The sequence below is a fragment of the Aythya fuligula genome, chromosome 1, assembly GCF_009819795.1.
Source record: "Aythya fuligula isolate bAytFul2 chromosome 1, bAytFul2.pri, whole genome shotgun sequence".
Classification (NCBI taxonomy): Eukaryota; Metazoa; Chordata; class Aves; order Anseriformes; family Anatidae; genus Aythya; species Aythya fuligula.
In genome coordinates, this window is record NC_045559.1 from 85,803,362 (window position 1) to 85,818,358 (window position 14,997).

General features: G+C 45.9%; 1 protein-coding gene across 1 annotated transcript in view; it reads left to right on the forward strand.

Annotated features, from left to right (window-relative positions):
- Window positions 1–14,997, forward strand: part of ARHGAP31 (Rho GTPase activating protein 31) — a 58,852-nt gene that overhangs the window by 19,161 nt on the left and 24,694 nt on the right. Inside the window, exon 2 of the mRNA XM_032207652.1 lies at window positions 14,511–14,613. Coding sequence (XP_032063543.1) covers window positions 14,511–14,613 — 103 coding nt within the window. The remainder of the gene's footprint in view (window positions 1–14,510; window positions 14,614–14,997) is intronic.

The following is a 14,997-nucleotide window of genomic DNA, read 5'->3' on the forward strand; positions in this document are numbered from 1 at the left end:
AATTCCCAGGCACAGGGGTACTGCCATCTGGCCTTTTGGTACAAGACTAACTTTTATGGCAACTGAAACACAGCTCCAATAATCTGATTGGCACTCTCTGACCCAAATCTCCTTCTGAGGTTTCAGACTGTGTGTCCAGATTTTGGCTGGAGGTTTGGGTAAGGAGGGTCTGCTGGTTCGGTAGGGACCTGGGAAGAGTTGAGCCTCTCCCCAGAAAAGCACATCTGTGTGAGATTTTCAGCCTGACTTTTGGGGTCAGCGATTCTGATAAGCCTGTTGTAATCTGCATGTGCTTTACCAACTTGCGAACTTTTGGAGCCAAGCTCCTATGTACTCGGAGTCTGGATGCAGGGAAGCTGGGCTCTGTGGTTTAGTTACGGAGTGGGAGTCAAAGAGGCGAGCTCTAACCTTAGCTCTTCCACTAACTCACTGCACGACCTCAGGCTGCTGGCTCGTTTCTGTTTCTCATTTTTTGCACCTATGGGATGAGAATGATACTTATCCTGTGTGAATTCACGGCTCCTTGCCGAGGGGCTGGATTTTTGCTGATGGAAGTGAAGCACGTTCTGTAAGGCCATGCTGGGGCTTTATCCTCACAATGGGGGATGTGAGATACAAATAAGATTTCAAATGAGGGTTTGTGGTAACCCGAGGGCTGAAAAGCAAACCCTGGGACACTTGCCTCCTTTTTCTCTCATTCGCTGACAAGAAACACACACAACAGTCTGCACTTTGGCTGGCAAGGAATAGTGCTGCCATCCTTCAAGTGTGCAGAGAGGAGCAGGCGCTAGCCAGCCTCCGCTGATATCGCTACGTATCCGCTAGAGCTGGCTTCTGTTTCGCACTGCATTCCACTCCACTGCTGCACGATTACCTTCATCCATACTCAGAATAGAAAAGCAGAAACTCCCCATAAATAAAAATTGTCGCAAAGGTGATATTACATTGAAAATAACGATATCGAAGCAAATGTATTTCACCTTCTGGAAACAATATGTCTGGATGGTTCTTTGGTCAAAAAAATTGAATTGAATCCCTGCATTCCCATGAACCATTCTGATTCTGTGAAATGCACACTTTCCCACTGGAAAATCATTCTGCTGGAAGGTTTTCAAGTAGCCTTTCTTCCCGCATGCTTTAGTATCCAATTTAAACTCCAGCTGCTGGTTGTGGTTGTCCCTTCTTGTAGCAAGTGCTGGCACTACACGCTTTCCTTTATAATTTACACACTGCACTCTTCCAGGGGATCTTGCTGTGGCTTAGAAAGCATTACCTGATAACAACACGGGAAGGACAGTGAGATTATTTTGTCTTGCTTGCGGAGGCCCATGCAAGACCGTTCCCTTCAGAGCAATCCCCTGCCTAATTTTGAATATCCAGGCATCATGGCTCACGCCCCTTCCCCCGAGGAGGCAATTCTGCAGCATGATACTATGTCTCGCTCTTAGGCCCTTTTTCCTACCACTCAACCTAAATTTCCCCTCGTAATTTCATTCAGTCACTCCCTGTTACAGCCCCTCGATCATCCAGAACGAGCCCTTTCCCTCTGTGGTGTTTCCCTCTGCAGACCGCTATTGTGCATTCGCCTCTCTCCTCCTAATTTGGGCCAGCTGTGCCTATTTACCACCGTCACTTTGTTCTTCCTCGCGAGTCAGTCCCTGTAGACCATTAGTTTCTGCTCCTTTTCTCTTCCTCCTCCCCATATGCAGTGTGGTATCCTGTTTTCCTTGTAACTGTAGCCATGCACAGGGCTAAAAGATTCAAGGATTTTTCCATTAATAAACCCCACACCCTTTTCCTGGTCGGTACATTGCTTAAGAGTGATTGAGGTAATTCATTCACGAACAGCGAAGCCATACCGAGAGAGAGAGGGAGAGCATGAAGGGAAAATGTGAGCTCAGTGGGATCTCGAGTTGTGGTCCTTCCTCGAAGCAAGACTTTGCTCACGGGGCAGCTTTGCAGGCAGGGCCTGATCCTGCAGCATGCTCAGTGTCCTAGGTGCTCGTGGGATTCAGCTCCACGTGGGTTTAGCTATGTGAGGCTGGGCTCCAAATGGCAAGTGTCTGCTGCCCCAGCCAGCTCCTGCTGCGAGGACCTAGGTGGGCTTTTTGCCTTTGCCTGTTGCACTCTTACCAACAAGGATGTTGCAATCGCACCTTGAGTAAGAAGTTCTGCTTGTGAGGAAAACGAAGCTCCAGCTCACTCTCTTGCAACTCTGCTGGCTCTGCCAGGCTTGGGGCCACGTCTGTTGCATAAAACTTGAGAAATTTTGCCAGCCTCTGTGGCAACTCACACACAGGGACTGGAAGAGTAACCCTTTGTTTAGCTTCTACAGTGACACAAGAAAGTGGCCATGCAATAGATAGGAAAGGAAGGAGAAAATCATCTTGGAACAGTGTATTTTATTGAACTATACATCACACATCTCCGGAGGACCATGAATCAAGAAATCTGGTCCTGTTTTGGCTATTGCTAGGCACCAGGACCCTATAGTAAATCCTCTCCTCACTCCCCCTCTTTTGGCAGTAGTTTTAGGTGTGGCGTAGAAAATGCCGTGGGACCCTATTTCCCTGGTCATTCCTCACATAGGGGAAACTTGGTTTTGCAGGGGAACGTGTCCTAATGCAAGCCAGCTTCTCGCCCAGTGCCGGAGGCTGTGGCAGCTGCGTAGCTGGGATGCTCTGGAGGGCAGGAAATACCATTGCAAGTGTTGGCTGTGCTCCTCGTGCTCTGCCCGCTTGCGTGCCCAAGCTATGGTGGAGCCTGCAAACACGCGTTCCCAGGCTGCTCCTCACATAGTGCACACCCTCCTATCACCCAGGGTGTGTTTATGGTCTGAGATGGTTGACAGTGGTGCAGTACATGCTGCAGAGATGCAGACTGTGAGCCCTGCTGTACTAAGGGTGATGTAAATACACACGTGGGCTCTTCTGCATCCTTCTCTGTGCATATTACGGTGCCCAGGCAGCACTAAGGGAATTCCTCCTCATCTGGGCGACCTTGTCCTTGATAACCTGCTGCTGGGAGCTGGGGGAAGCCCATCAGCTTCTCTCCGTGGAACAAGTGCAAGCCTTGAATGCCATGGACCAGGGGAGGTCCAAAATGGTGCTGGGCTAGGTTCACCCTTCCCTGCTGGGGAGTCAACTGGTGCAATGGCAGGTTGTGAAGAGGCACTCCAGCTTGGTGTAAGCCATGTTCTGCAATCACAGTTCAGTTTCTCCACTGCTGATGAAACAGAGCTGGCAGCAGAAGAGGTTCCTCCATTTGAAAGAATGAAAATGAAGGCAGTGGTCTAGTGTAAAGGTCTTGGCATCTCCCTCAGCTTATGACAGCGCTGCTGGAACACAGGGGCCGAGGCTATAGCTTTTCTTTTGTGAGCCTTCATTCCTTAGCAGTGGGAAATCGTCAGCTGTAATTGGTCTCTGATGTTCTCTGCTAATAAGCGATTTCGCTGGGACTTGCAAGTACAGGCATCCCTGAGACACAGCTCTGTTGTTGTGACCTCTGATCCCACTCCTCCTCATGGAGAGGGGCTCCAGATATGTCCCGATGTCCTCCAGCACCGCGAGGAAAGGAATCCCCCTCTGCTCCTCCCCATTACAACCCCCGTCTCTTTTATTTATTTATTTATTTATTTATTTATTTATTTATTTATTTATTTATTTTCTCTCAGCCGCAGCATAGGAAAATGGCTCCTGCTGGTCCTCATGGAAAAGGATACATGTGCTGGCAGGAAGGCCATTTGCTTTGGGAGGAAGAGGGGCCTGACATCAACAGGAAGAGCTGTGCAGCCGGACGGCTGCCGCGTCCAAGCGAGAGGGGCCTTGAAAACAATGTCGGCCCGAGGTTCAGGGCTCGCCGGCAGGAAATGAATGCATGCTGGTGTTTGCAGTGCAGAGGAAATGATAAGCACTACCTGGTCTGACTTGGAGCAGAGATAGCGAAGAGAAAAAAAAAAAAAAAAAAGGAGAGAAAAAAAAAAAAAAAGAAAGGTTGTTTTTCTTCACACTGGTTTGGAGCCCGTCCTTCGCCAAATGGAAAACAAAATAAAGAGCAAAATATGGAATGTATCAGGAGTCCGCTGGGGGGCTTGGGAACTGAGGAGAGCAGTTGCGAAGTGACTAGATTTACTACTTTGGTAACAGCTGGATATTGCCATTTTTTTCCATTGTTAGCACTGAGAATGACCCTCAGCTTGATAACCGCTGCCATGCTTATTTATTGAGAGATGAAGGGGGGTGGAGGCTCTATCCCATGTGGAAACAGAGGGAGAAAAGCCATGGATGGGGACAACTCTTCCTGCTGGGGCCTATAGCAGCCTAAAGATAGAAACCTCTCCTGCCTTGTCCCTACCAAGTGAGGAAATCAAAGCCTGGTTGGGGAATAAGAAGACAGGATTATGCTGTAACAGCTAATTCAGCTTTATTTCTTCCCCCTTTTTATTAGGGCCTGTAAAAGCTGTATCGGGCCTCCTTTCTTCATTGGCCTTCTGAGAGCACCAGTTTCTGGTTCTGGTATCCTTGCCCCTCTGCCAGGGCTGCATCGCAGCAGTTACCAGCTGATGTTGTGGGGTGGAGGTAGCCACAAAGAGCATGGCAGGAATTTTTTTCTTCTAAACCAGCCCAGCCCAGCATCAGCCTCCAGAAGGCTTGGAGGCTGCGTGACACCATCTGCAAATGATGTTCTGCATCCTGTGCTGTCCTTGATGATTCTTGTGGAGGTCAGAGAGGGAGAGCTGCCCTCCAGCAGCACAAGATCTGCCACATGGCACAGTGCTGTATTCCCTGCTGCCTCTGCCAGCAGTCCTGAAGGTGCAGCACCGCATCCAGATATTGGAACCAGGCTGCTTAGCTGCTCCTTTTAGAGCTCTTAACGCTCCCTGGTGTATGGAAAGGAAAACATGATCCCTGAGATCAAGGCTGTAAGGTACAGCTTGGATGAGTACAGCTTGCAGAGGTGAAGAGGTATAGAAAAAATGACCCTCATCCCATGGGCTACTCTTAACTAAGCTGCTGAATTAAACCAACCCACAGAGACAGGTTCTGAACTTCCTGATGTAGAAATACTTGCATACTTGAGGAATTCACCCCCAAACCAACAGCTTTCCTTGACTAGGAGCAAGTACTTCATCCAGAAAGGCCTTCAGTATACAGTAACAATATGCAGGGCAATGCACTAACTAGCTAAATGAGCTTTGCCTGGGAAGGTAGAGAGTAGGAAATGTCTGTGGCAATGGTGTACTCTCTGGCTGGCCGAGCAAGCTGCAACAAGCAAGAGCACCAGCCTGTAGTGATGCACCCTCAGACCAATGACATCAGCCTAGAGAGATTTTTGCGGCTTCGGACTCTAAATGTCACCTGTGGGTCTTAGGATTTCAATTGACACCTTACTGAGAAAAATCTATTTCTCTAAGAAGAATTTCCTGGTAATACACAGGAAACCGCTCTCACACACAGATATACGTACATGTACGTGAATATATCAGTATGTACATGTAAAAATACATGTGTATGCATATATGTGTAAGTATGCACACATGCTTAAATATAGATGTCACTTTATATGTACATATTTATTTATATATACAGGTATGTGTGTCTGACCAGATGTTTCTTCTGGCAGAATTTTCTCCATCTTGCTTGGACACAGAGACTGAGCCAAGAGGCTGCGGTGATCGTACACCCTGGGCAGTGTTACTTAGGATGGGTAGAACAGCACTTCTTTTCACCAGACAGACATCAGTGATCCAAGTCACCCACAACTTAATCCTCTTGAAATAAAGACTAACTTGTCTTCATCCTTCTCTGAGCAGGCCTGTGAGGAGCATTTCTGGGTGACCTCCCACTGTCAGCAGCAGTCTTAGTTCTCTGTTCTGTGTTGAACTTCACGCCATCATTTTATGTTCTTGAAAAGCTGGTGCAAATGCTCCTATCAGTCTGTCCACAGTTTCATAGTATTTGAATGTTCCAGTAACAGAGTTGGATATAGAGTTTTTTTCCTCTTGTGGAAAATGTTGCTGAATTCAATGGGATTTTTTTGTGTGAGTGAAGTTCCTTGGGTCAGGCCCAGCCAGCCTTGCAGTGAAAACATTCAGTCTAAATATATGCCTCAACAACTGTGCAAAGATGGAATGGATTTTATACTGCTTGGCTTTCAACTATAATGACTGATTATTGCTAGTGCCTTCACATGTTTGTTTTCAATCACATTGACATCATAAAGCCTTATTTACTTTTTCTCAAAAGTCTGTTTTCATTTGCTTTTCACTTCTCATCTGCAGCCTGTAAGGGTTTGTTATTTGGGCTCCTCATCTGTCTGTCTGTGATATATAATGATTCTCAACAGTGTTCCCTGCTCTTTGCCCTAAGTTGTTGACTATCCGTGAAACAGCCCACTTGGACTAACCTCTGGAAATTGCTGTATCCACTCTTCACCAGGAGAGCCCTAGAGGCAGGCTCAGTGAAGAGCCTGAGTGAAAGAACATTGATGCATAGCCTAGTGTCAGTCTGCATCAGTCTGTCAGTGTGACAGAGGGCAAAATAAAAAGAAGAGAAAATCACAGCATCAGTTATAAATGTGTACTGTGAGATTTAGCTATACAGTTTTAAATCTGTATGAAAACATGGTCCAAGACCTGCTTCTCAGTCACTTCGTACCTTGTTACCAAACATTGACCTGGGCTCTGAGAGGGGTAACTCTCCCCTTGTTTCCCTTTCAAACACATGAGCTTGCAGGCAGTGCCATTCTACATTAGCTGGCACGTCTGGATGTGTGCTATAAAGGTGGGGAATGGCTGTTACATATGCATGCAACTGATCCACTGTACAGAAAGCTTGGAAAGAGAACCATGAGTGCTGATGGTCCATTCTACCCTTGCCTGCTCAAAGGACATCAGTGTTTTGTTGGGAAAGAACCACATGGAGAACTGTAGATATCCTTACACACTGAAGTTAGAAAGGACCAGGGAACAAAATGAGAGCCAGCTATGGAGTATGAACTAGTCCCCTTGAATTACCCTTCTCCAGGTTCTGGGATCCTAAGAATCCTGTACAGGAGTTCCCATGCATCAACGGAGTTGTTGGTTTCTACACTTTTTATGGTAAAAAAAAAATGGTTGTAATAGCTTGCAATCACTCCTAGCATTATTTGGGGGCTGTAAGAAACTGAGCAAACCTGCATGATCTAAACATGCTCAAGTAGGATATGGAGGCTGTGGACTATTTGTTATCTAACTTGCTGATGAAGCCCTTGTAAATGAAAGCATATAGTCTAAAAGCTGTGGAGAGGAGGAAAAAAAAACTTATGAAATCCATATATTTTCTTTGCTTTGTTACCAGCAGTAAAGTAGCTTAGCGTGGCTTACTTTGCTTTCCATGCTTAAGTAGAGAGCGAAGGAAGGAAGAAAAACATGATACAACGAGACAGCTGTAGTCCATAAACTTGTTTATTGATTTGGATGAAAGACAGTAAGCACTCAAGAGGCTTCAAATGGAGCCTACATCACTGTCCATCCATCCTGGCGCTCTTTTCTTGCAGGCTGCTTCTCCCGGCTCCCCTGAGCTGCAACATCAGTATTGCCCCACACGCTCCTGCATTCCCTCAGCCTCTGACACCGCCTGCGAATTTGGCATTGTGCTCAGTATGTGTCGTCAGAAACGAGGTTAGCAGCAGAGCCCCTGCCTCACAGCCTGCTTATTCTCACTGTGCCTAGGCTTTCACCAAGGTCAATTCGCTACACGCAGCTCCACAGCTATTCTGATTTTTCCTATATTTGACCCTTTTGAGACAGCATGAATTGTCCTTTCTCACCTGTGTCCAGAATTCAATATCCCAATTGCCTTTCCTGTGGTGAACTAAATCCCGTATGATGTCCATGCTGTGGATCAGAGTTTTTAGGATTTCAACAATAGCTGAGGCTGTGCACAGCTCACTGACCTGCCCCGCAGAATCTAAGCCACAAAGCCATAAAAGTTAGGACTGGAGACATCCTGTTGGGTTATCTGGTCCTTTTTAGCAGGAAACCCACAGCAGGATGTTTCCCTAACAAAACTATTCTTGTATTTAGTACAATCTCTTTTCAAAAGTGCCTGCATGACAGAATTTGCCAGCTATGTCAAGGTATTAGCCACATTTCAGAGGGGTATGGTGACCGCTGGGTTTGAGAGTCAGCACTCAAAGTCTCTTTGCACAGCGCTTTCTTCTCGTTTTCCTTTGGTGTGCTGGTCAGGTCTGCTTCAGGCTCTTTCATTTCTGCCCATAGCATCACGATCATCAAATCTGCTCTGGAAAATCAGGTGTTCCTACATGTCTTATTTAGATATGTGAGATGTAAGCTGTGTATAATACCAATGTGAAAAAAACCTTGCTGGTGGTGCTGTTGACTTTATTCAAGCGAACACTGAGCCCGCAGGCTGTGTTTAGGTGCATTTGCTTGAAATTCACCTGCCCCATCCCGAACAGTGCTTGGTGTTCCCACTTCCCACTCTGACCATGAATGGGGACAGCTCACAGCATCTGGCAGACCTGAGATCACACTTTTTTATTTTTTTTTGCTTGTCTGGGCCCGCCAAAATCACAAGTGCATTCAGGACGGTGCTTTCATCGCACGGAACAGCATTGTTGTGCTGACCTTCGTGACGATGCAGAGAGGTTTCCCACAGAAGCAGAGGAAAAAAAAAAAGAAAACGAAGTGTGTGACTGAGGTGGTGATTCAGTTGTGCTGGCCATGCAGACAGGGTCACCTCGGCGCCAGCTATTCATCTTTTTTTTTTAAACTGTGTTTATGGCAGCTAGGGGGGAAGCGGCGAGGAGGGCTCCAACAAGGTGATTTGTTTTTCAGCCTGTTTGGTGTTGTTTAGATATCTCGTGCTGTTCAAACACAGGTGGGTGTGGGTGGTGCTGGTAGCTCGGCCCTCACAGCCTAACTAAACACTGGAAGTTGATGATGAAACAGTTTTGTTTTTTCTTCTTCTGTAAAATTAATTTACTGATGGTGAAAGGTATGCACAGACATCCCGGGGAATGAAGCCCTCTGTTTGTCCTGGTGGGCAGATGAAAGCTTCTCCATCCCCAGCTCTGCCACTGCACCTCACCTCTGAGCAGGGGAGGTCCTCTGCAGGGATTTCAGACACTGTGGTCCCTGCCATCCCTGGCCGCTGATGACAAGGGGACTGTGGAAGGCAAAGGAGGTGATGCCCGGGGGCAAGGCAGGATTTATTCCTAGCTACCACGGGTTGGGAGTGCAAACTGGGATGCGGTTTCAAATCCTGACTGCTGTGCTGAACCAGGGCTTAAGCGAGTCACAGAGGGGAGAGCACGGTTTGATCTCCTCTAGAATCTGCTTCTCAGCCAACCTTATGCCTAGTAAAAGTCAGACAAGTTCAGCAATAAGTAAATAAATAAATAAATGGGGGAAAAAATAGTGAATCAGCATTAAAGCTCGTGATTTAAAACAGGAATCATCAGGAAACGCAGAAAAATGTCACATCTGAGATACCAACTCTCAAGCTTGTTGCCATTTATACAATGCTGTTTCTTTCCTCTGATTAAGAGGCCAAGTTAATATATTAGTATGTTCTAAAATGTGTACTGTTTTGTTATTTTTGTGCATGTAAAGTACAGCTCTTGCTTAGCACAGAATGAGACACTCATTTTCTAGGGAGAAATATCTCCTAATTTAGTCATTTAAATTGAAACAAGAGACTGTTTAAACCTTTATTGTCTGATGATTTCACATGGCATTATAGGAAGCATACATTACAGTTAAGGGCAATGAAGAAAATAAAAGAAAACTTAAGAAAATACTGGTACAAAACAAAACCAAAATGGTGAAATACAAATACCCACATCTCCTTTTTTTTATGGCACAGGGTTCATTCTTTGGGGGAAATTTTTGAAAAAAATCACCACCACAGCAACACTGTTTCCTACAAAGTCAAATGGTTGATGTTTCATGTGAAATAAAATGTCTACATTTATCCCTCCAGTTACTTGAACTAAAATTAAAATAAAATGAAAAAGGATGTGAAACCACCTCCATCTAGCTTAAAGCAAGCTCTAAAGAGGATCTGAGTAGCTCTGTCACTGACTTTTGCCCTTGGAAATAGTCTTCTGAGAAATCAGCAAAAGGATAAAGGAAAAAATGAAGCCTGCCACTATTCAGGCCAGTTTGGTACAGTGTGCTCTGGGCAAGATGACCCAGTCCAGGCTAGCTAACTTTAAGCACAGCCTTGCTGAATGGTGTTCATGCCGACTAGTTTGGGTGGCTAACTTAGCAGCCTCCTCCCTAGCATCCTTCTGTAGTCCATAGAGACCCAGAGTTTCTTCTAGAAGGCTCCACTGTAGACCACAGGTGGTTGCTTGCAGCTCCTGCTGGATTAATGTCTTCCTTGCTCTATGCTGGCTTTGTTTGCTAAATGGCCTAACTCCCTCCCTCCTAGTGACCCTTCCTCTTAGGGCTGCTGAGTGATTTAGTTACCTACACCCTTAAAGGTCTTGCTGGTTTGGATCCAAAATGCTCAGCCCTGTGCCAGACAAAGCCTTGGTCAGGCTGACAAACAGTGAGATCTTTGCCTGCTGATGGGCAGTTTGGTGGATGCTGCACCATGGCTTGGAAGGGGCAGGATGGGAGAGACCCAATGGTGTTGGCATGAGCTGTGTTCGTGGAAAAGACCCTGGTGAAGGTGAGGGTCTGCGTATGCTGAGCTCGGAGGTGATATCCAGTGAGAGTGGAATGAGTTACTGTGGCTGCCCTTCTGGTTTATTTTTGTCTAGGGGAAGAGAAGTATTGTTTTTTTGTGCGCAGTATGTTTATAACTCAATTTCCCTTCTGACTGATGCCTCGCTCCACACTCTCCTCTCCTCTTCCATCTGGTTTCTATTGTAGTTTTAAATGAGGACAGTTTGGCTGTCTGGCAGAACAAGCAGGGTCTGTGTGACACCAGCTGCCTCTTCCAACTTCTAAGCCTCCAGCATAGTTTTAATTATAGAAGTGTCAAGATTGGACCCCCCCCCCCCCCAATCTTCTGTGTCTACATGCACGCACAGCCCTCACTACAAATCCTCATCCCCATCTAATCTTCCTTCAGGAGACACCCACGTCTCTGATTTATGTGTTTCTTGTAAAGCAAATAGAGTCTCAGGCTGCATCTCCCTGCATCCAAGGTTGATCACAGCCTGTGATTTTGTTTGTGCACATCAGTAGTCATACCCCAAACAGCCCAGCCACCTCAGAGATGGCTGGAAGTGGGAGGGAGCCACTCACTGCCTCTCTAACCTCACCTCCCCCAAGTGCCCTAAAGACCCAGCTTTGTAGGAGATCAGAGCTGCTCAGGAATTTCAGAGCTGCAGGTTCTGCTCAAAGAAAACACTTATTGTGCTCTGGTTTCATACAAGTGCTGCATTTAGGGGCTTGCTTTGCAGGAAGCCGATGCAGTCCTTTCACCTCCAGGGATCTGAGGTCAAAGTCTGTAATTTTTGGTTGCAAGTGAAATGTGCCCTATGTGGGATTTTATTGACATCACAAAACCGCCACACATTTTGGCATGACTAGCTGTTTCTCTTCGTTAGAGTCAAAGACCTGGTATGGCAGGAAGTTATGTACATGATGAGTGAAGGGCACTGGCAGAAATATGTGAGAAGCCCAGGGCTGGAAAAGCAGTTAAGATTGCGGGGCTGGTGTAAGAGATATTGGCAGAGCTTGGTGCATATTGTCCATCTGCAGTCTATAAGGTTGTCTCTACTGTGCAGTCTTCACCCACTTTTACAAATTAGTTGATTTTTTTTTATGTTTGCTGCAGATTATTCCCCTCAGGCCCCCCTTATTTTTTTTTTTTTTGCTTTCTGTCCTTAACAGATGGAGTTAGCCTTCTCCAGTCTATGCAGAAGAGGTTTGCTTACGTGCCTGAGGCCTCTTGACCTAATTTATCCCAAGGAAATTTAAACCTCAGCAAAACAAAACAAAATAAACAGAAAAAAAAAAAGTGTGATTTAATAGGTCTTCCTTGCAAGAGGTCAAATTAGTCACAACAAACCTCAATGTATGCATTTTTATTTGGTGTCCTTGTTCTTAACAGTGAGGTCTTAAAAAGTGTCTAACAAAGGTCACTGTTGGTACAGACTACCTTCGTGTGGCAGCTAGACACCATCACAAGCAGTTTGTCTATATGAAAGGCTGTTCAGTTTTCTAACAGGCTTTGGCAAGTGGATTTCCTGCTCAGATAGGTTTTGTGTTCAATTCATTCTTCTTTTTCTAGATGGCATGGACTTCACTCACTTTCCCACCCCTGTGGGTCTGAAGTGATGATGGATCTGCCTTGGTTTCATTTTTGCTGCTTATTTCATATTTATTCCTAGACCCCAACCAATAAGACAATCTTAATATGCCATGTACCCATAGTTTCTGCCTCAAAGACAGTACAGTCTAACCAGACAAAAATGAAGAAGAGGCCTGAAGTTATTTTCTTTCCGTGTCTTTATTTCTAGCATGCTCATCATCATATGATCTGAGTTTTCTGCTGTGGTTACAGATAGCCAAGTCTTACTTGGAGAAAGGAAGGTCCTCTTTCTTGATGCGTCACTTGGGCAGGATATTTAGGAAATGTTGTACTTTTATTTTGCTCTGTATCCTTCCACCTCACCCAGTCCTCTTAGGAAGTCGGTGCTGTAGGCACTGAAAAGAATGCTTCCCATGTTCCTTCTGGAAGGCACTGATGTGAGAAAGTCCATGACTGCTATGGAGAAATCTTTTACCACGGAGTCTTCACTGGTTTCCCATGAACGTTGTTGTGGTAGGCTAGGGCAAGAGGTTCAGCTGGTATTTAGTCCTAGCCCAGCAACCTGAAGGTCTTAAAAATCAGCGTAAGGACTTCAAGCATGATCCAGCATGGCTATTTTACCTGCATTATGAGTTCTTGATTAAAAAAAAAAAAAAAAAAAAAAGGACACAAAAAAAAAGGACAAAAAAAAAAAAAAAAGACAATTTTTCTGTTGTTCTGAGGAGGCTCCTTTGGCCTCTTTCAAAGAGAATTAGCCTGTTTGGGTCATTCAGGTTTCCAAGAAATCACTGCCACTACCCCTCCATTTGGGTTGGCCATGCTGAGAAGAGAAGGGATGCATGAAAAGGACCTCTTTCCCTCTCCTGGTGCCAGCTGAGAGGCAGAAGGGCAGCACTTCCCTGGCTCTTTGTGCTCAGGAAGAGTGTATCATTGATGTAGGCACCAGCCTAGGAGCCCTCCTCACCAGAGCCAGGGCCCTGGTCTGTGTGGTAGGAGCAAGCCCACGCTTCTGAGAAACCATGAGCTGGCTCTGGCCTCAGTGGCACCTAGGAGAAAAACAACAATGTACCAGCTCTGTTTTTCAGGCCATCCTTGGGGTGATGTCTTTGGATCCTGTGTGATGAAGCATGTGTTAATATGTTATTATGGCCCTGAACTCAGGCAGAAAAACTCAGGGAAGGTCCAGCCAGAGGCATTATCTCTGTGGTGTCACAGAGATGCAGTAATTGCTATGCCTGGCTTTCCAGTAAAATGTGTGGCTTAGCCTGTTTTCTTCCGCACAGCTTTCCGAATGTGTAGTGCAGCAGAGTCAGCATTACAGGGGGAACTTCAGCTTCTGCATTTACTGGCTTCTGTGCTTATGGCTGTGTGAAGCATTGCATTAAATACACAGTAGTTTCTAGCACCTAATAAGGAAGGACTCTCTTACTGTTATTGTTATAGCTGGGGTTGTTATAGTACTGGGGACAGAGAGGCTTGGTCTGACCAAGGGGATGAGGGTTTCCTCTACCTATATAATGGAAAAAAATAAACACAAGCTTTGGGTCCAGGTCTGGATGTAAATGCTCTGCCTCAGGCTCCTCTCAGCTTTAAGGCTGATTAAGTCCTTGGCTGGTTACGTTGATGGAGTTCTTTTGAAGCCAATGTCAGATTTTGCCAGTGTGCAGATCTAGTCAATATTTGAACTTTATACCCCCTCTGTGGGAGTTTATGAGCACTAAACTGTGGGTATGTAGGCTTATATGGAAGTGTGAATGCTTCTCTGAGTTTTATCCAAGCCAATCAGACCTTTTGGCTAGATTCAGCGAGGCTGGAGCTCTATCCTGGGGAGGGGGGAGGTTCTTGGGACCACATGCTTTACCTCATGCTTTCAATTAGAGTGAAAACGCCTCTTTTTCTGGAAAGGAAAAAAAGAAAAGAAAAAAAAAAAAAGAAAAAGAAAAAAGAGAAACCCTACCTTTCTTCCCACAGTACTTCTGTGACTTCAGGCTCAGTAATTGTCACATGGCAATGAGCATGGCGTGGCAGAACCACTGCATATCCTTACTCTGCAAATTATCTACGGCTACTTTGTGGGGGTTATTTTTTTTGTTTGCTCTGTATTTCTTCTGTTACTGGACCCTTCCCTGTGTCTGCAGAGAGCCTCCACTACTGTTTTATGAAACTGTGTCCTCTGTGGTGACTTCTGGAAGCTCTTGGTGTGTATTCACCGGGTGTCTTGCCTTTCTTTCCTAGTCCCCTATGTGCTGAAGAGCTGTGCGGAGTTCATTGAGACTCATGGCATTGTGGATGGGATATATCGCCTCTCAGGAGTGACGTCCAACATCCAAAAGCTGAGGTAAGGGCAACCAGTCTGAGCACCAGAGGGATTTGATGGCGTTGCTCAGCATCTTCGAGCTGTTAGTCCCTCAAGTACATATCAGGGCCAACGGAGCTCTGCACTGATGCAGAATGGGAACTGTCTCTGAAGCTGGTAGCAGGAAAATACAGTGGTTTGGGGATTAGGCCATGACAAGGAAAAAAGTCTCCCTCTGTGTCTATTAATGGGAAGAGCCTGGAGGGTCTCAGCACAAATACTGAGTTGTTCTTTCTCATTTCAAGACAAAGAGATCTCTTTATATCAGTTTGGGGGCCCCTCATGGGACTGTGCTGGGGCAGCCAGAGCCTAGCTGAAACCTCAAGGCCTGGTCCCAGGAGTCAGGCTGGGCCAGGCTGCAGATAA